Source organism: Vitis vinifera, chromosome 11 (assembly GCF_030704535.1).
Source record: "Vitis vinifera cultivar Pinot Noir 40024 chromosome 11, ASM3070453v1".
In the NCBI taxonomy this organism is placed as follows: Eukaryota; Viridiplantae; Streptophyta; class Magnoliopsida; order Vitales; family Vitaceae; genus Vitis; species Vitis vinifera.
In genome coordinates, this window is record NC_081815.1 from 12,875,914 (window position 1) to 12,897,771 (window position 21,858).

The window sequence follows — 21,858 nt, forward strand, 5'->3', positions numbered from 1 at the left end:
AAAATTGTTTTCAAAATAGAGAACAAAAAAATAGTTTTTTTAAAACAAAAAACAAATAACTTGTTTGGATAAAAAATTTGTATTATTTTTAAAACAATGTCTTACTTTTATTTTACAAAATTTTTATAAATTTAATTTATAATAATATGAAGTCAAAATAGTTTTTAGTGAAACATAAATAGTAATATTATACTAAAATTATAAATTATATTTTTAGTAGAATATCTACTATTTTATTATGTGTTAGAAAATGATATTTTTATTATATTCATAAATTTATGATGTTAATGAGTTTATTATTTAAATATAAAGTTATTTTTAAAAATTAATAGACTTATTAACAAATCCGATACTTCAAGTCTTGTTTAATTTAAAGTTAATTTGTTAGCAAAAACAAATAAAAAAATAATGATTCTATATAAAAGAGAAATAATAATGTGCGTGTGTTTTTATTTATTTATTATTTTTTAAAATTGGTGAAAATGAGTTTTACATGTTCTCTAAAAGTTGTTCTCTATTTCATTTTATTTTTAAAAACAAAAAATAGAGAACAATAACCAGATGTTATGAATTTTTAAAAACAAGACTCCGCGAAATAGGCTCTTAGTTCCTTAATTCCTTCAACACCAATGAGTTTTCTCTTCCTATGGTTGGCAACTTGGTCACTTACCTATGAGAACTCATCCTTGAGTTGTTTAAACGGAATGAAGGTATTTATCCTTGATTCCTTCAATACTGGCACATATCTCGCTACATAGGAAGGGACTTGGTTTTTTGTCCTCAAAGAGATCAATGTGTAGGAGGTGCATAAAAAATTTAATGAATAAACTTGTCCCTTAATTCTTTCCACAATGGTGAATGTTTCTCCACATAAGGGCACATTGCTTCTTTGGTGCTAGGATGCTAAGGCAATGGTTGGTTGGTGTTTGTTGTACATTTCCACCAATTTTACCAAGCAACATTTGTGTATCGAATTGAAGGTGTTCTAGTTGCCTAAAATTTGCTACAAGTTGTAGGGTTTGCATTAGTGATATGCGTTGAAAGAGTAATGGTGATCCATCGCCCTCGTTAACATGTTTGTAGCTTGAATCTTCTTAACTAAAAATCCGTGAAAGAGATAAGAGCAGACCCCGTTGCATTTAGTGTGGCAAAAATTTATACACACAAATTTCAACTACAAAATTAAGTGGTCAAGAGAAGTAGCAAGGTCCCAAGTTGCAAAGATTTTTTTTTTTTTTTTGTTTTTCCCTTTTCCTTCGCCCTTTTTGAATCCAACTTTTAGGATCTATTGTTTATATTTTTCTAGGCCATTGAACAAAAGAACACATATTTATAATAAGTAGAGTTAATGCAAGGTTGATAGGCTTCATATCTAATTATTACAAACTTCTAGATTCTACTATATACCCTTTTTAGGATGTCTATGAATTTCAATAAACTCAACTCATACATCCACGACTTTTATCTTTATTTTATTACTCATAATGAAAATAGATGTTAAATTATAGTACAAACAAATTAAGGATTACATTTTACATAAACAAAAAATAACTAAAGACAATACTTCCTAAACAAATATCTAACCAAGAACAAAAGAAACACGATAAATTAGCCAGTGCTGCCAGAGAGCTCTCCAGAAAATGCGCTCCCATAAGATGCTGATCCTGTTTGTGACGTGGTACCTCCTCGAGCTTTCCGAATTTGTCGGATCTTGAAAACATCTCTAGGGAGCGGCAGACTTTGCGCAGTTGCAGTTTCATCATCCTCTTGCCCTATCAATGACAAGTGAACTTTTAATATTAGTGACATAGTTCTCAAAACTACAATTATACAGCAGTTTTGGCGCCTGCTGTTTATTGTTGCCTCAATCAAATATTGTGAAACATGAAACTCAACCAAGTTTCAGAGTACTGTCATAGCAAAAAATAACTCCTTTTTTACTTTATGTAATGATTATTACTATAACATGGTGTGAATTCAGATGTGGTGCCTAGCATAGTTGTGACACACATTACAACATGTTGGTCTGCTACAAAACACCCTATTGGAACATCACACAAATAAGTTACAGTGCCTTCAAGCATTGAAATTCATAAAATGAATAACAAATATTTCCCACAAATGACATCTATGCCCAAAAAATATGTTCCCAATTTTGTAGGATAGCAAGCATAATGTGTTTCTAATTTTTTAGGCATAACAAGCATATTGAAAATGATACAAGGGGCACATACTGTCTAGATCTTTTCTTTTTCCAGGCTGTCTGTCTCTCATTGGTTTGAAAGATGAACCACTTGGGACGGGATGGGACTTGCTTGAGCCAGAGAGGTCACTTGTGCTGGGAACAGGACCTGCTGCCAACTGTGTTGAGAGCCCAGTTTGGCCTGTTGATACGTTGCTCTGCAAACAAATTGATAATACAACATCCACATCTGGTGATGGACCTAACAGGAACAGACTGACAATGATTAGTTATGAGAGCAAAGCTTCATCCCTTGATGAGACAACAATTAAGGGTCACTTTCTCTCTTCAATTTCCTATGAATGAATTATAATTTGACAACCACGTAAATGGTTGCGAGATAAGCAGAATTAGAAGTAAGAGCTATAAGGAAGAACTGTTCTCTCTTTAAATAGGACCTAATTTAATGCAGGCATGGATTGGGCAGATGAGACTAATATGAGTAAGATAACAGAAAAACTGCAAATATTTAAGCATTATTGCCTGGATAACAATTAAGTGACCTAACTAGTAAGTGTCCCAATGGGATGCATATCAGGTATCAATCATAACATTAGTAATAGCATAAATAATAAGCTGTTCATTCTTTAACGGCAGAAACTCAAATGGGAGGCAGAAATTTTTTGCATTGCTCCCCTCCCTGATAGTTTCTATACTATGTGGATAAGGAACAGAAACAGGTGCACAGCATGCAATTCAATTAGGAATCAGGGATAATGGAGGCAGGCTTATTTAGATTACTTGAAATATTATAAGCTAGCTCAAGCACAAGACATATTTTCCTTTTCGATAGGATGAAAAGATTATTAATAAAGCAATGCTTGGAAAGAATATTAATACGACCCCTTTTCAGAAGGTTTGGAAGGATGGAGAGAGGGTTTATATGCTACATCTACGAAGCAATTGTTCAGTGCGCCTTATTCTTTGTTCCATCTATACCCATGGAGCAAAAAAATTTTCTTTGGTATTCCTAGAAGGCAGGGGTTTTCCAAGAGGTTAGCCAATAAGCTATGGAGCATGGGGATAAGGGTCCCTATCAAGGAGACTGCCATTGCTGCTGCAGCTGTTGAAAGGAAGACTAAGCCTAATATGGGAGAAGCTGTGTGGGTTCAGCTTGATGAAAGGGAGGAGCCTCCAGTGCCGCTTAATAGGGCGATGGGGGGGTTTTATTGACCAGGCTCCAGTGTTGTCTGAGTTGAGAAGTTTGGCTGTCAAAAGTTGGTTCTTGGAAGGGGATTTGCACCTATCTACTTTGGGAAGAATCCTCATCTTATTTGAGTTTGAAGAAGGCTTGGATGTAGATATGGTCTTGAGCAAAGGATTGAGACAATTCAAGGGCAAATTTATGCATTTGGACAGGTGGGCTGCAATGGGGGGTTATTTTTTACCATGCATTCAGGCCAAAGAGGCATGGGTAAGACTGGTGGAAATGCCATTGCACTTATGGGACACACAGCTTTTCAAGAGAGTTGGAGAAGCCTATGGTGGTTTTATGACTCCCTAGTGATAATATTAGGGTTGAAGAGGTGATGCAGGTAAGCAGCCCAACATGAGTGATGCAGGTAAGCAACCCAACATGAGCCCACTTGAAGGTGTGAATGAGCCCAATGTTAATTCTCTTACAAAAGAGATAACCCAATTTGGTTTAATGGTCCAAGAAGTAATTAAAGCCTAAAAGTTCACAATTGACCAGCCTAAAAGTTCACAATTGACCAGCCTACTATTTGGTTTAATCATTCAATCAGCTGGTTGGTTAATTAGTCAATGAATCTGGTCATTAATAGTTTTTACACTTCCTATGCTTGGAGGGTTGTTCAAAGATTAAATAAAGTCTTTACCATGCTAGTCTAAATATAGTCTTTTCCTATTCTGGGAGGGTTGTTCCAAGATTAAATATGCTCAGTTTCAGAATTGAAAGGACTTTGTCAGATTGTTAAGAAAAAACCTGTCTTTGATTTTTGTATCAAAGTTCTTATCTCTATGGTGGATTCCTTTGAGTGGTGAGCTTAATTGTGACTTCTTATCTTCAAGGAGGTGAATTTCTTATCTTTAGAGCGGCGAACTTGTGTTGTTAACTTATCGTTTTATTTCCTTAAAATGGTATCATTTGGTATCAGAGCACTTTGGTGTTATCCCTGGAATTTTGACTGATATTTCTTGCCACATTGATCTAGAAGCGGAGTGCCTAGGGGTGCAACATGCCACACTTGTCCCCTATGCAGGACAATGACAAGCTAACAAGACTAAGTGTAATAGATAAAGAAAACATGGTGATGCAATTGATAATTTGGGGCCAAAGAAAGGAAACTAGAAAAACCACCAAAGATGCAAGTGCAACAGGAAAAAGAATAAGACCAAAATGAAATGAACCTGGTGTTCAATGTAATATGGTTTCAATTATAGCTCTACTTGAACTCAATTTCTTTTTTCATTTTGTTGGGCCAAAGGTTGAATTCTATTTGAATAAGGCCTTGTATGGACACGATTATTTATCTAATGGTTAGATATGTTGGGCTTAGACTCTTGATCTCTTTTGTGGCTTATGATAATAACACTGAATCTATGAAGTGGAATGCTAGATTAGGACACATAGATAAGGAAAAAATGGCTAGACTAGCAAGAGAAGGCCTTCTAGTGTCTCTCGCAATGTTAGCCTGAGGCTTCTTACCCTCTAGAGCTAGTAAAGCTTGTAGAAAGCCTTACACCTAAGGCTTCTTATTTTCTAGAGTTGGTCCATTCAAACATTTGCGGACCTATGAGTTTGAAGGCATACCAAGTTGCCTCTTATTTTCTCAAATTTATTGATGATTGTTTGTGTTTCAGCTTGTTATATCTGATATCTCATCGCTTAGAAGCATTAGGTTGCTTCAAGCACTTTATAGCAAAGGTTGAGAATAAGAAGAAGAAGAATTAGAAGATTCTTTGAAAAATAGAAATTGTGAATACTTGTCACATTAGTTTCAAAAACTATGAGGAGAAAGAGATACACAAATAGTTGACAATTCTTGGTATTACACAACAAATGGTGTAGCGAAAAGAAGAAATTGTACTTTACTAGACATGGTTAGGTTAATGATGGCATAGGCTAACTTTATTTCCTTTTGGGGGATGCTCGTTTAACTATTGCCTATATATCCTTAATCGAGGCCTTCTAAGTCAATCCCTACAACTCAATATGAGTTATGGAGTGACATAAAACCTAATTCAGAGGATTTATGACCTTAGGGTTGTATGGGTTATGTTCATAACACTTCTCATAGATATGGGAAGTTAGACCCTAAAATTAAGATTGTCTTTATAAGATATTGTGATTGCTCCAAGGATTATGTAATGTATAGTGAACATCGCAATGGGGGGGATAGATTGAAAGAGAGTCACGTGATGTTGATTTTATGGAGGGTGATTTTCCCAAAATTGGTGAAGTAAAGAAGAGTTTTGAACCTTATGAGTTATAGGAGAAAGCAACATAATATTTGAACAAGGGTAGGGAATTACAATCCCATCCTAAAATCACTAAAGATTGTGGGAGTGACTTGCCTTGTAGTGGGAGTGTACCACTATAAGACTCTTCACAAGATCTCGAGTTACATAGAAGCAAATGTGGCCACATTCCTCATCATCATTTTGAGATTGAAGGGGAATCCTTCATGTTTTCTTAGCTGGATCTTGATGAACTTGCTTCTTATGAGGTAATATCGACTTTATCTAGATCAAAAGATGGGTTAATTGTTATGAAGGAAGACATGATTTTCATGGCAAGGAACCATGTTTGGGAGTTGGTTGATCTTCCATCTAGGCATAAGACTAGTTGAAATAAATGGGTCTTGAAATGCAAGATAGATGCTTCAATCGAAAAATACAAGGCTTGTCTAGTGGCAAAAGGATATACCTAAAGAGAGGGTATAGACTATGAAGAGACATTCTTCCTAATGGCAAAAGTACAAGGTATATTTTATTTTTGAACCTTCTTCTATAGACATTTTATTTATAGATATCTTATGCATTTCATACTATCAACATACATTATTTGATAGTCACCAGGTTTAGATTAAGCCCTTCACACTAACACTCACCTTGACACTTAGATGATGAGTAGGATGAGATGACACTTGCTTTGGCACTAAGAAAATGAGTAAAATAAACTATATCTTTGGAATGTCACCTTAACTATGCTAAAATGAGACTTATATAGGTAAAGTATGAAATTATTCAACAATTTCATATAGCCTAAACAAGCCAAATGTGAGATCTGAACACTTCATGAACGATTGTACTAAGAAACTTAGGTTAGGAGCTTAGGGAGGTGATTAGACTAAGATTTGTACGAAGTCATAGAGTGACAAACCCACTCTAGTGGGAGCTCCATCGTAGTATACATATCATATTGTATGTACTATTTGTGACTATTGGAGGGAGTGATTGAAGGTATCCTTGCTCTAATATTGTGTGAGCCCTAATACACAATTGTTGAGTCTACTCTATGCCACTAGACCTAGAACTATGTCATGAAGTAAAGGTTAGATGTCACTACTCTAACATGTAACCCAAGGATGATTATTGATTAGTTTGATATAATATGTTAGGAAGCAGTCAAGTCTAAATGGATTGACATTAATGACTAGGGAAGATTGTCAGTAACAAACCACAATTTATAGCTTATAGTCCATACAATTATGTTGACTTTGCGTTTGATATAATTACAAATATAAATATGTATATAAGTTTATGCATTTTTATTTAAGATATGGATTGTTAAAGGGGTTTTAGAAGTGCTTAAACCAATGTGATTGAAAAGTCTAGGGCATAGGCGAGATATTTTTTTAGTGATATGTTATGCTAGTGAGATGGATAGTTAGCATAAACACTCTTACTTTACAACTTCTTTTCATGTCACATGCTCCATTTTTTGCATGAAGAAAAGGATTTGATGCGAGATTGAGAGAAAAAGGACATGGAGATTTTATGACATCTAATGTGGACAAGTGGGAGATGTTGGAAATTTAAATTTTAAACTTAAATTTTCACTGTCCATGTGTGTTGAAAAACAAAATGGATAAGATTTCATTAAATTCAAAATTTGGTTTTTGAATTCAATTATTTAAGCATTGAATGGAGATAATTCTTCATTCAGTTCAAAATGCTTATCCTTCACTAATAAGCTTGCCTAAAAATAGCACAATTATTGGCAACTCAAAGAATCTTTTACTTTTGTGTGTTTGAGCTTCCCTATGTCTCCAATCTTTCTCATGATAAAGACTTTTATGGTGTCCATTTGCATGAAGAATATGAGGGGTGGAGTTATATGAAACTTCGGAGAAGCAACCCCACAATAAGAGATTGTAATTCAAGCCATGAACATCTTCCACAATTTATTATTCAATTTTTATTTTTATGCTAACAGACCTCAAGTGTTGGGGGGGTTGATCATGGAGGCCCTAGGTAGGAATGAAGCAAAAGCTTTGGAGTTCCCATTTTCAGAGGAGGTCTAGGCTGCTTTGAATGCAAAGTCTAGGGATAAAGTGTCGGGTTCAAAAAGTTTCACAATGGTGTTTTGGCAATTCTAGACTTTGTGAAGCATGAGGTTATGGCTTTCTTTAGAGAGTTCTACAAGTGTAGATTGTTTGAAAGGGGCTTAAATGCCACTGAAGGGAAGGGTAGAAGATTTGAAAGATTGTAGACCTATAATTTTTGTAAACGACTTGTACAAATTGTTTGCTAAGGTTTTGGCAAATAGGTTGAAAAAGGCGATGAAAACAATTTTTTTAGATTTGCACAATGCTTTTGTCGAGGGGGAGATAATTCTTGATATCATGTTGATTACTAATGAAGTTATTGATTCAAAATTGTTAGCTATTGTTAAATCATTCTTCAACCAATCCACTAGGCAATCAACTAGTAATGCCCTTGAAATTCCCTTTTTGAATTTTTGTAAGTTTTGAGCTCTAAAAAATTGAGGAATCAACTAGGGTACACTCTTAATGCATTTCAAAAACCGATAAGATGGGTTTTAGATAAAAATGGATCAATTGGGTTAAATGGTGTAATTCTACATCAAGAATCTCAATGTTAGTGAATGGAACCCCCATCACTTCTTTCAAAGCTATAGGAGATTGAGACAAGGGGACCCCTCTTCACCCACCTTGTTTGTTTTAGACATGGAGGTGCTCAATTGCTTGTTGAAGAAGGGAAGGTAAGGAGGATATATTTAAGGTTTGAGTGGAGGAGGTGAAAGGGTAGATGTGTTTCATCTCTTATTCACATATGCCATGTTTATTTTTTGCAAAGCCAATCATGAGTAAATGTTATATCTAAGTTAGATCTTCATGTGGTTTGAAGTCATTTTAGGTTTGAAGACCAATTTGGAGAAGAGTGAGTTAATTCCTATGAGGAGTGTCCCTAATGTGGAGGAATTGGTGATTTGAGTTGGGTTATAGGAAGGGAAATCTCCCCGCTATATATTTAGGTTTCTATAAGCTAAGGTTTAATTGACATTCAGTGGATGAGAGGGTCCACAAGAGGCTAGCTATGTGGAAACAACAATACCTAAGGTTGAGAGACTCACTCTCATAAAGAGCACTTTGTCAAGCTTGCCCATTTACCAGTCTTTTTTTGTCATACCATGAAGGTGAGTGGGAGGATTATGAAGATTCAAATAGATTCTTTTTAGGTTGGAGATTGATAAGAGAAAAAACCCTACTTGGTGAGATGGGAAATTGCTTATAGGGAGAAATGTAATCGAGGCCTTGGGATTAAAAACCCCTCAATTCTCAATATGCTTTTCTTGGCAAATAAAATTAGAGGTTTGTCTTAGAAAATGATTCCCTTTGGAAACGGGTTATTTTGGGAAAGTAAGAGGAGGAAGGGGGTTGGTGTTCCATGGAAAGTAAGGAAGGTTTTGGAGTTGGGTCATGGAAGGCCAATAGGAGTGTTTGGGAGAACTTAAATTGCAAAACCTCATTCAATGTGGGTAATGGTAAAAGGGTGAACCTCATTCACCTTCATGGATGTAACCTTTCTTGAAGACCTTACCTTTCTCAAACTTATCTTCAGGAGGGGTCTTTGAATGAAGATAAGGTGGCACATATTGGTGACACTCGAGATCTAAACCTATATATCTCTAATTCTCAGGTTGAACTTGAATCCATCACCAAACTACCTATCTACTTGAGTCAAACCATCCAAAACCAGAGCCATCTGTTTTACCAAACATTTGAGAAAGAAAAGGATAAAATATTGTCAATGAAGGTCTATTCAAGGAGAACAAAGCCTATCCATGTTTCTCAACATGATGAACATGTTGCACTAGTGCAGGTAATGAAATTACATTTGAAAAAGAAAGACAAAACAATTCAAACTTTGGTAATTTTGATCATCTTCATACACCTATAACACTTAGAAAAGGAATTAGATGATGTATTCAACATCCCATATCCAACTTTGTGTCCCTTGAAAGGCTGCCATCCTCATATAAAAGCTTTTGTTAATCAATTGAACCCATTGAAATAGAAAAAAATGGTCCAAGAGCACTTCAGAGTGAGAACTAAAGGAAAGCCATGAGTGAGGACATGTAGGCAATTGAAAAAAAAAAAAAGGGAAATAGTTGATCTTCCTACAAGAACAAAAACTATTAAGTGTAAATGGGTATTTACATTTAAGTATAGGATATATGAGACCTTAGAAATATAAAAAGCAAGACTAGTGGCTAAAGGTTAGATATATTGAATAGATTATCAGAAGACTTTTACTCTAGTGGCAAAAATAAATACTATCCAAGTTTTATGATCTTTAGCTTAGCCTTTCTAACAAATTGATGTAAAAAATGTCTTTTTACATGGTGACTTGGAAGTAGTGTATATTGAAAATACCACATGGGCGTGATGGGAATTTCAATGGAAATAAGGTGTGTAGACTCAAGAAAGCATTGTGTACCTAAAACAGTCCCCAAAGCATGGTTTAAGAGATTCATCAAATGAATGGTGAAGGTGATATATCTTCAAAGTCAAAGGGATCAGACATTATGCATAAAACATTTTGGTCCTTGGAAGGTAACTACTTTAATTGTCTATGTGGATGATTTAATTGTCACCAAAAATGATTTGGAAGAAATTAAGAGATTTAAAGAGTATCTTTCAAAAGAGTTTTGAGATAAAAGAACTTAAAAGACTCAAGTATTTATTAGGAATTAAAGTACCTCATTCGAGAAATAAAATATTTATCTCACAACATAAATATATTCTTAATCTTCTCAAGAAAATTGAAATTTTAGGATGTAAGCCAATAGATAGCCCAATTGAACCAAATCATAAATTAGGATAAAGAAAGGAGGAAATTATGGCTGATGGCGGTAAGTATCAAAGATGGGTGGGAATATTGATTTATTGATCTTACACTATACCCCTAATATAGCCTATGCAATCAATGTTGTAAGCTAGTTTATGCATGCTCCTTGAAAAACTCGTATGGAAGTTGTCTATAGTTATTCTTTGGTATTTGAAGTCAACATCAGGAAAAGGTATTTTCTTCCAAAAGAATACAAAATTTGTCTTAAAGGCAGATATTAATGTTGAATAGGTTGGATCAATCATCGATTATAGGTCAATTTCAGGATATTGCATGATCTTTGGGAGGAAATCTTGTTACTTAGAGGAGTAAAAAGAAATCAGTAGTGATCAATTCTAGTGCAGGGACAGCATATAGAGCTATGACTCATGGGAATAGTGAATTACTATGGTTAAAAATTATTCTCAAAGATCTAGGAATTAAATGAGAAAGCTTAATGAAGCTATGATAATAGATCAATCATCAATATAATCCACAATACTATATAGCATGATTAGACCAAACATTTGGAGGTGGTTCTAGATTTCATATAAAAAAACATAGATAGTGTTTTTATTTGTATATCATTCATTTCAATCGAGTCTAGGCAAGCTAAGAATGAAGAATATCTACTTACTAGCATGAGGTTGAGTATGATGATTCTAATGAGTTCAAAAGGAAGGTTGACCAAATGGAAGAGATCCTATATATTATTTAGTTTCCCTGTTTTAATATTGACCCATAATTTATTGACCAAGGATTAAGGTTAGCCATTTGTATAATTCCTTTCTAATTAATTTTTTTCTTTATTTGATTATATCTATATCTATCTATCTATCTATCTATCTATCTATCTATCTATATATATATATATATATATATATTATCAAAGATTTGTCAACCCCAATCTAGACTTAAGCATTAAAATTTCAGCCCAGACCCGCTAATTGATATGGAGACGAGAAGAACCAAAATCCTCTTCTATCTAGTAAAACTGGTTTAACTCGATCAAGTTCTTAAGAGGCCAAGGTTGTAACATTTTTGGTTCACCAATATAAATATATTCAAACCAAACCTAGATCTAAGCATTAAAATTTCAGCCCAGACCCGCTAATTGATATGGAGACGAGAAGAACCAAAATCCTCTTCTATCTAGTAAAATTCGTTTAACTCGATCAAGTTCTTAAGAGGCCAAGGTTGTAACGTTTTTGGTTCACCAAAACTACTCTGAGTTAACTCAGATCCATGGCTTCAAACCCACAAAACAATATGATCTTCTTCCTTGTTGTTGGATTGAACTTTGGCAATGAGTGGTAGAGCCCACACTAGTTGAGGCATCACTGCAAAAGATTCCGATGGTGGCCCTCTTCTTCAATCTTTGTTGCTTGCTTACTTGCTGGTTGTGTTGGTGCCAAGATTGAATGGCAATATCATCTTTTTTCATTGTCTACCGACAATGAGTCCAATCACATGGGTGTAGTGACGATGGGTAATGTGGTGCTGCAACAATGCCTCTCCACATGCTCTAGCTTTTGTTTGGAATTTAGGAATTCGGAAAGTGAGCAATTGAGATGGATTTAAGAAATTTTCACAAATTCATAAGGAATTAAAAACATAACAAATTGAAGTATGGTAATTGTTACAAGTATTAAATATGGATATATAATAGTTTTAAGATAGATACATATTGATCATTAATAATAATTATACTCCGACTAATAAATTAAATTATATAAATATAAAAATGAATAAATAATTCAATGCCATAAAACTTAATAATAGCATTTTAAAATATTTTTAGTATATTTATATAGATCTGTAGTTAAATATTTAGTTATTAATATTTAATAGTTTAAAATAATATACTAATGTAACTAAATATTAAATGAAAGAAGTTTGTTTTATTAATTATTGAGTTCATTTGACTGTGTTTATTTTGTTTTACCATTGTTATAATTTTTTTTAATATATATTTTTTTTAGTTTTTTAATTAATATATTTGGCTTATTGCCCAAGGTACCAAGATCGATATGCCTTAAAGACCTCCCAAGTTATGAACTGATATCGTATTTTTGAATCATGCCATATAGCGTGGTATTTTATTTTATTTTCTTTCTTGTAATCTTTCTTTGTTTCTTTTCCTTTCTACTTGTATTGCTTCTATTGTAAAGGACCACTCCTTGCAAATTCTTCTCTTTTTTATATGATAATTGTGGCTTCTAACACCAAAAAAAAAAAAAAAAAAGAGAAAGGGAGAGGAAGAGAGAGAGAGAGAGAAGAAGAAGAAGAAATCATACGAACACCTAAAAGTAAGCATATCTCTCCATGCCATAATGTTGACAAACAACAATTAATGACTACTCCAATTAAATCATTTAAGTTCTGTATTTGACCTAGGAAGGAAAGGAAAAACAGATGGAAATTGTAAAATATGTGAAATATATTTTAAAAGGGATGCATGAGAGATTACCCTCTACAGCAGGCAAATTTGCTATAAATGCTACCAATGCAGGTGGCGTTGATTTCAGAATTTCATCAAGTGGATTGGCTGGTCTGCTACTGACCATTGGTACACTGGGATTTGACAGGGTGCCAGAAATGGAAGGAAGTACAGGTGCTGTTGTGCTTGGAAGAGCCCCAGTGCCTGCAGTCAAATAAAGATGAGGCCCTGAGTAGAAGTCGTGTGCTACAATGATATAAGGTCTATTTGATAATTGTTTTTTAGAACAGTTTTCTGTTTTGTAGATAAAAAGACAAGAAAACACGCTTGATAACCAACAGAAAACAAGATGTTTTTAGATAACATCTTTTTGTTGTTTTCTGTTGTTTTCACTAGTTTTTTGAGACTTATTTTAAAAAATAATTGTATAAACATGTAGAATGATTACAAATAAAACAATAGACATAACAATTATTTTTATAACATATTTAAAAATATTAAATATAGGATAAAAACATTTTACGTTTTCAAACAGATTTTTGTTCTACAAAACATCATAAATGGTTTTCAAAAATTGTTTTTAAAAACTATTTTTCAGAATTATTTTCGAAAACAGTTACCAAAGAGGCCCATAGTTTTACACAATATACTTAAAAAAAAAAACATATGCTACAATTGTATCAAAACATCTTCTATTGAATGGGTATGTTTCCTTTCCATTTGTAAAATAAGACTGTATCTTAACATTAACTAGGGCCTAACAGAGGGAACAACACAGGTACCTTGAAAGTATCCATGGAGCAACCATGAATCAAAATAAAAGAAAAAGAAAAAAATAAAACCATGGTTGATCCCATGGTTCTAAAGTTCAGAATGAATTATCAAGTTTGAATTTTCAAACAAATATTCTAGACCAGTAGACATTTTGTACTTCTATTGAAAATTTTCAGATTTCAAAATGAAGAAATCCTAAGCTATCTGTCTAGGTAATTCAACAATTTTCAGATTCATATTATCTGGAGTCAAATTAGTAACATTTAATTAACTTAGAAATTTTCCAGTTTCCTAATTTTATTTTATTTTTTAATTTCAATTCTATTATTTGGGAGGATGTAGATTCCTAGGGGACCAGCTAAGAATTCTAGTAGGTTAATTAGAGTCTTAATAGGCCTTCAATAAGGCTTTTCACACCAAGAGAATACTGAGGCAAATGATACTATTTTTTTCTTTGCATTTTTGCTTGTGATGACGAGACTGCACCACTAATCCTCTAGGTGAGATTCCTAGAAGGCCATCGTGAAAGACTTTGCTTCAGTCCTTCTCTATTCTGTCTTTTTCCTGTTTTTACATCTTTTTTCCCTGTTTCCACTGCCATTATTAGTGGTTCCCCCTCCTTAAATCCCGAACTAGCCAAGTCTGAGCCTCTACCTTGTTTGGTAATAGGCAACCCCCTTGACCTTGTCTTACACCATGAACTAAAGTTGAGGACAAAACTAAGAAAATAATCATTAACTAAAGTTGCATACCAGGCTTTTGCCTTGGGTCGTAGACCACCATCTGAGAAGTATCTGGATAGAAGACCTTTGTAGCTGGATTGGAGTTGGTTGTAAAACCTGAGGCACTCTTTTCTGCACATAAAGAGGACTTCATAAAGGTAATTAAACAGAAAGTGTAACCAGATATCAGTTCAAACGATGAGCACTTAATTGTACCTGTGGAACCTACTCCTTTGAGAATAGCTGATTTCTCAACCTTCTTATTAATATTTTTTGCAAGCCACTGAAAAATTTGAATCCAGATTAATCAGAAGGTCAAGAGGTTAGGCAATGAGATGGATAAGGAGGAACATGAATGATAATGATATGACAGTGAGGAGATCTAGAAGAGAAAACTCCCTCTCTAGATTTCATGTTAACAGAAAGAGGTTCATGAATAGCACCAATAACTTCTGGGGTGCAACCATGAAGGTGATAATAAGTACAAAAATTGCAGCCTATAAAGTCAGGATTATTGAATATAAGGTATATGTCTAGATCACATTACGATCACATTGTTTATTGTAAACTTAATTTACATATTTAAATAGAATAATGAAATAAAGCAAAACAAGATTAAGTAAACCAGCATTCACACACTTCTGTTTTCATCCTTATCAGCAGAAAGTCAAAAGCAGAAAACTATAAAGAAAGTAATAGTCAATCAGTTGCAAAGAAAGATATACATTGTGACCCTAAATCCTACAAGCTTAAGTTTCTAGGAAAATTGGCATTTCAATGTGGTATCAAAGCCTCATTTGGTGGGAGGTCATGTGTTTGAATCTCACCACTGCACGTTTATTTTCCCAATTTATTAAGCCCAATTGTAAGACCAAAAAAGAGAGGCTACACAAGAGGAAGAGTGTTGAAAATGCCCCAATTAATTAAGCCCAAAAAGTGGGGCTACACATAAGGGAGGGTGTTGGAGAGAATGATATACATTGTGAACCCAAATCCTACCAAGCTTAACCTTTTAGGAAAATTAATAGTTCAACACCATCCATTTCAAAAATCACCATACATAGACCATGAATGATGTGAATGCTGTTCTTTACAAAACAAAAAGTATATAGTATGAGTTATATATGGTTGCATCATGCTGCACATGGATAGTAACTAGAACCAAATGAGCAAAACAAGCAGAGAAATCCCATGGGAAAAAAAAATAGAGGGATGAGGAGTGTAATTATAAGAAACATAAACCATGATACTTAACTGCATGCAAGTGCAAGAGATTGTGTGTGCATGTGTGTGTGTTTGTGCATCAGATGTCTACAAGTACGTTCCAGCACATACTTTATACGGGTAGCTTTCAGCTTTCACTAAAACGCATGGTGATAGAAGAATGAAGTGGCTCTCAGTACGATAATTTCGATAATTTAGTCATCCAAATGGCAAAACATCAAAGAATGGCAGATAATGAACAATATGAGAGTCATCTCTCAAAATTTGTTTTAGAGATGTTAAAAACTTCAGTAATGCATGCCTAGAAATGAAAAATAATCACCATGACAGGCATATGAATAACAAAACAATTTAAACAAATATGAAGGTACCTCTTGTCGGGCCAAGTGATCCAAATCCCTTGAGGAGCATGGCCAAAGATCCATAAAACTATACCGTGATACAACATCTTGCAATGAACTTTCTAATGCTGTTGTGCCATCTTCACCTGTTCTAGAAAGAGCTTCTTTACGTCTTTGCTCAACCTATCTCAACATTACAATAGTCAGAGCACAAATCTTATGGAGTGAATAAGAAAATATTATAAGATAAACAACTAAGAGTTAATCATTTTAATAATTAGGCAATTACTTGGGCTAAGACAGCTATTAATTCAATCCCGAGAATCCTATAATTAACCGAATGCATTTTGTATTCATAGATGTTTAAAATTCCAACTTGCTTAATATCCAACAACAATGAAGTCATTGACAAGTTCACATGTTGCCACCTAGACATTTAGTCACTTAATTAACCTACATTCATGTAGGACAACCTACATTCAAGGGTAGATAAATTTTATGGTAGAGAAAATTATAAGATAAGAAATAGAGAGAAAGAAGAAACAATGAAGAAAAGATGGAAAACCTTATAGTCTCACTAAGGCCTTCTAGGAGTCTCACCTAGAAGAAAATCAATGGAGTCTCACTATTGAGGGTTGCAACCTTGCAATGAAAGAAAATATAATAATATTCATATCAATTCATCCCTTTGATTTACATTGATTAGCCTATTTATAGGCTTCTCTAAGAAATCCAAAGTCTACTAGGACTCTAATAACCTATTATGATTCAAGAAGGCAAGGTCCTAATGAATTCAATCCTCCAAAGAGAAAAGCTTGTGATAAATAAAATCACTAGAAGAAATGGAATTATTTGTTTTCTAATTAATAAGTAGTAAATACATTTTCCCGTTAGGGTGCTAGTTGGTTAGGGCAAATGTCGGATATGTGGTAGAAGTGCACGGTCCAGGTTTCGATTCCTAACGTTGGTTGAATGCCTTGGATTACCTGTTGCTGGTTTTGGCAAGCACAGTCAACACCCCAAGGTTTGGGTCCCCATGGAGAGTCTGAAGAGCTCAACCATGGAAGGTTCCTCACTTATCAAATAATAATAATAATAATAATTAGCCAATACTCTTCTATATACTTTCCACATAAAAGCTATCTCAAGTTTGTGGGAAGGGATTAAGGTGTAGACAAAGGAGGTTCCTAGTTAAATTCAAAACATAGATTAAAAAAATAAAAGAAGAATATTTTATGGCATTAAGTCAGCCAGCTCCATGCGTATTGAAAGCTGATTTTAAGACATTTTGTAAAATTATCAAGAGCTGATTCGTATCTCTGTCTCTTGGGTTCTATGATTAGAAAATCCTGTTACAAATTGTTTAGCAAAGCAAAAGGCTAGGTAATTGGTATCTTGTAGGGCATTAATTGATCAGATAAATATTTCAATAGCCTTTTTAATTTATATCAATGGATTTGTTTTTTCTAATCCAAATAATAGCAGTAAGAAGAGGCAAGCATAAGATGGTAACTACATGTCATTGTTGATGACAATACAAAAAGTTGATTGGAAGGAAAATAAATGCAGAGAAACAAGAATCAAACCAACCCACCTACCACCAGCTAAAAAAAAAAAAAAAAACAAAGGATGAAGGATAAGAAGAAACAAAGAAAGAAAGAAAGAAAAAGAGAGAGAGAGAGAGAGAGAGAATAAAGATCCAAATAAAAAACATGATAAAGACAAATGTCATTATTACCTTCAACATGCTAGCAAGATCTCCATAGGTTTGTTCAAATTGAGTAAATCGTTTCCAAACCTGCAAAAAGAAATAACATCAAAACCATTTTCTAAAATGTCAATAAGCAAAAACTTAAATTATATATAAAAACCTTGAATTTTAAAATCTTCGGGAGAGTGAAACAAGCTAGAAGCACAAAACTATTACTGAGAACTGCCATAAAGGAAATTCTAACCAAACTTGAAGATTTATTTTCAAATTCATATATGAACAACACCATTGATCTATTGAAAATCCACCCTCCACTAGAGGGAAGCTTCAAGCTTAACTTTGTATTCCTTGAGTACAACATCATAAAGGGGTGATTATTAAGTCTTTGAAAGCCAAATAGGTTTGGTCTAGCCATTGAGACTAAGAGAGTGTTTGGTAAATTCACTTAATGACCGAATAGGTCTTCATAGCTCAATTTTAAGTAGACTAAGCATATATTTGGTAAAATAACTTAATAGCATGACTTAAAGCAAAAACAATTTTAAGAATTAAGTCAAAATAATTAACTTCTTCTGAATTTCAAATCTCTTTTCCCCAATTTGCCCACATACCTCTTTTACATCCATGACTCATTTTTTTTATAGTAACTATTTTGTAACTATATTATATAATTTTAAGCTTCTATGATACTTTTAACATGGATGCTTAAAAAACAAATTTATCACATAAAATTAATGAGAATAAATATTAGTTGAAATTAATTAGGGAAAATATGTCAGCTTGATAATTTAAAAAAAAAAAAAATTAACTTTACTAAATAACCTTAGTATTTAAAGTAAAAATTTAGGTAGAAATTTTATGTTAACAACTTACGAATAGTTTAAGTCAACTTAAGTCATTAAAAAATAAGCATTAAGTTGTACCAAATGGCCTCTAAGATTCTAGCTCTATTGGAGGACCTCAAAGAGGTAAAAGTTTTGACATCTTCCAACATTTTGATCAGGGGAAGATTCTTCAACCGTTCCACCTTAGGTGTCTTAGGGTAAAAGAAACCAAAGGAGAAGTGACTGTTGGATGAGGATTATTCTGGATCTCTCTAGAGACAGATTATTCTTTTGCTTGGAGGTTTAGGTTCACAAATCAAGATACCAATACGTTGACTGATAGAGGAGTTCCTCCATTGAGTTTAGAGCCAATTTTTCCCCTCCTCAACAGCTCTTGGTCCTTTTCCCTATAGTCTTTTCTTGTAAAGTCGTCTTTTATGAAAGATATCTCATCCTTTAGTTTTTCAATAAGAAACAAAAACTTTATTAGTGAAGAGAAGTACAAGAAAGAATAAGTGACCTTGAACTGAACAATATAATGTTACAAAAGAAATGGATAACACAAAAAGGCCCTAACAAGGAAACCTAAGAAAAATCCAGCTCATGGGCATAGCAAGGCCCCAATAAACTCCCGTATGCCAAAGCTCCAGATTGAGCCAATTTATCTGCTACCTAGTAGACTGTTGTAGGAATCCAATTGAAAGAGTATCCCAAACCTTTATAGGGAAAAAAAAAATTGAAATCCACTAACCCTCCAATCCCATTCATGCCTAGTCAATCCACCCATCTCATCCATGTATTTGATTTCTCTTATATTATAATAATAAAGTTTATGATAAGAAAGATTTTGATTATAATTCTAACTAATACTATTAAGTCCAAAGCAAGGCAAAATAAAAGATAAAGACTGTACCTCCACAGATTCATCCGGTGGGAGAGAGCTTAAAGCCCGTTCAAATAAAGCACGGATATTTCTATCATCATTCAAACGAGATAAAAAATCCGCATATCTGCAACAGTTGATCAGGACATAATAAATGATATTTGGAGAAGTCATATTGTCTATAAAATTACATCCACATAAACAGAGCCCTTATAAGTGTTTGCTGGCTCCATTGCTCTTATGTATTTGGAATGCATGCGGACTAGACATATATTGATCTGGCCAGTAACATTACATTCTGAATGTTCTGACTTCAGAATGTTGGACGCTACAGGTCTAGTCAGAGACTGAGATCCATACAAGCATTGCATTACATGTATACAAGCATATTACAAGAATCAATAGAGTTTCCCATGAACATGATACTTTAAAAATTCCATGTTAAATGCTAGAAGAGTCAAGAACACAGCCATCACTAGGAACTCTGATATGCATAATTTCTAATTAAGGGAAGATCTTAACATACTCAAGAATATATCCAGGTTCATGCATAAATCTTTTCAACCCAGCTTCAAAAACGTTGTGTGCAACCTGTGAAAATATAAAATAATGATAATGAAAACTTCCAAAGAATTTAAAACTAAATATAACTCAGTAGACTGTTTAAAAGTGGCTAATCAAAGTCAACTTATTTAGAGTAGTTTCAAATCTTAGGATTAGAGTGCAAATACAGGCATCAAAATTTTGGGACACCCATTAAGATGGAAAATAGAAAAATGGAAACAATCAAACATAAATACCTTCTAATTATGACTTACCTGCCTCTATCAGTGCCAATAGAAATCCAATTAAGCAGATTCAACCACTTTTTGTTCAATAAAAGATACCAGTAAAGCATGAAGACCTGGCCTTTCATTTTTCCATTCATTTTATATAATATATAATACCATCTCCAACTGATCATGAAACAAAACTGTGACATAGTTACCTTTGGATCCTTGTCAAGACAAAAAGCCATCATGGCATATGCAACAAACACATGGTACGTGCAGTTTGGGGATTTACGAGCATCTAAAAAATACTTGCGAGCTGCTTCAACTCCCTCAGTTCTTCTTAGAAAACGAATGAACTGCCACATTAAACACAGTAAACGAGTTACAAAAAGTTTAAAGTTGCAAGCAAACATGAGGCCACATGAGGCCTTTTCTGTAAAAGCCAAAAATTGGGAAAATATACAGATCAAATGGTTATCAGATTTCTGTGTCCACCAAATAACATTCAAAAGTGCTATGTAAAAGATGAATAAATATGGGCCATAACATATGCTGAGGAAAAAGGGGAATGTTTTGTAACTTCAGAAACAGGCACATTCTTGTTCCTTCAGTGGGTATGGTGGGGCTCCACTCTCTGTGAGTGTGTGCACACCAAGGAAAGAGGGGAATACTTAGTAACTTCAGAAAGAGGTACATTCTTGTTCCTTCAGTGGGTATGGGGCTCCACTCTCTGTGAGTGTGTGCATGAACCAAGGAAAGAGGGGAACACTTAGTAACTTCAGAAAGAGGTACATCCTTGTTCTTTCAGTGGGTATGGGGCTTCTCTCTCCTTCTCTCTCTCTTTCTCCCTCTCTTATTTTTTACTTCAAGGTAGGGACAAGGAGGCAACTGGAACCAACTGAAAAAATAAATAAATAAAAATAAAATAAAAGATCAAAATCCTGACACTATTGCCTAATCATTTGTCAAGCAACTAGAAGAAGGGGAAAGAAGGATAACTGATTGGCAAGAGGAGACACATGCATACCAGAAGGTGGGAGAGGAGAGCAACCTCCCATCAATTGTTTACCATTACATATTTCCATTTTTATTTTATTTTTTACTAGCAAAGAATATCTTTTAATAATGAAAAAGATTACATCCTAAAGCATGACATATTCTTTTCTAAAATTATAGCGAGCATAGCTCTATACAAACAAACTACAATGTAAGACAAGAACAAAACAACTCCCCAGATCTACAGAGGTTAGTAATGACACAAATAGTGATGCATTCCATAGAATCTCCTTTATAGATCTTCCTTTCTCTTCTTTTAGACCTTTGTATTTTACTAAATATTTGATACTTTCTATGCTAAATGACAGGAATGGCCTGTGAACATAAACAACTGATCTGTTCCAGAAAATTTTCTGACATTGCTACATCAATTGTATCAGGCAGATTGACCATAACATGTCCACTAAGAAAGCATGCCTTACTTGTATATGTACCAGGGCTGTTGCATTGACACCATCCCCCAAAAGACTCTCATATATTTTCTTTGCTGGCTGCATGGAAGTTAAACCATATCAAGAAGACAATTACCAAGAAATTTGACCTGAGGAA

General features: G+C 34.0%; 1 protein-coding gene across 2 annotated transcripts in view; it reads right to left on the reverse strand.

Annotated features, from left to right (window-relative positions):
* Positions 1 to 1,447: 1,447 nt before the first annotated feature.
* The window catches only part of LOC100262033 (cleavage stimulation factor subunit 77), an 86,922-nt gene continuing 66,511 nt past the window's right edge, over positions 1,448 to 21,858 (reverse strand). For both annotated transcript variants that reach the window (XM_002265157.5, XM_010658414.3), the window contains 11 exons: positions 21,732 to 21,800; positions 20,469 to 20,609; positions 20,007 to 20,071; positions 19,511 to 19,607; positions 17,801 to 17,860; positions 16,093 to 16,245; positions 14,714 to 14,780; positions 14,528 to 14,629; positions 13,032 to 13,205; positions 2,235 to 2,444; positions 1,448 to 1,772 (listed from right to left, as the gene is read on the reverse strand). In XM_002265157.5, coding sequence (XP_002265193.1) covers positions 1,609 to 1,772; positions 2,235 to 2,444; positions 13,032 to 13,205; positions 14,528 to 14,629; positions 14,714 to 14,780; positions 16,093 to 16,245; positions 17,801 to 17,860; positions 19,511 to 19,607; positions 20,007 to 20,071; positions 20,469 to 20,609; positions 21,732 to 21,800 — 1,302 coding nt within the window. In that variant the 3' untranslated portion in view covers positions 1,448 to 1,608. The remainder of the gene's footprint in view (positions 1,773 to 2,234; positions 2,445 to 13,031; positions 13,206 to 14,527; positions 14,630 to 14,713; positions 14,781 to 16,092; positions 16,246 to 17,800; positions 17,861 to 19,510; positions 19,608 to 20,006; positions 20,072 to 20,468; positions 20,610 to 21,731; positions 21,801 to 21,858) is intronic.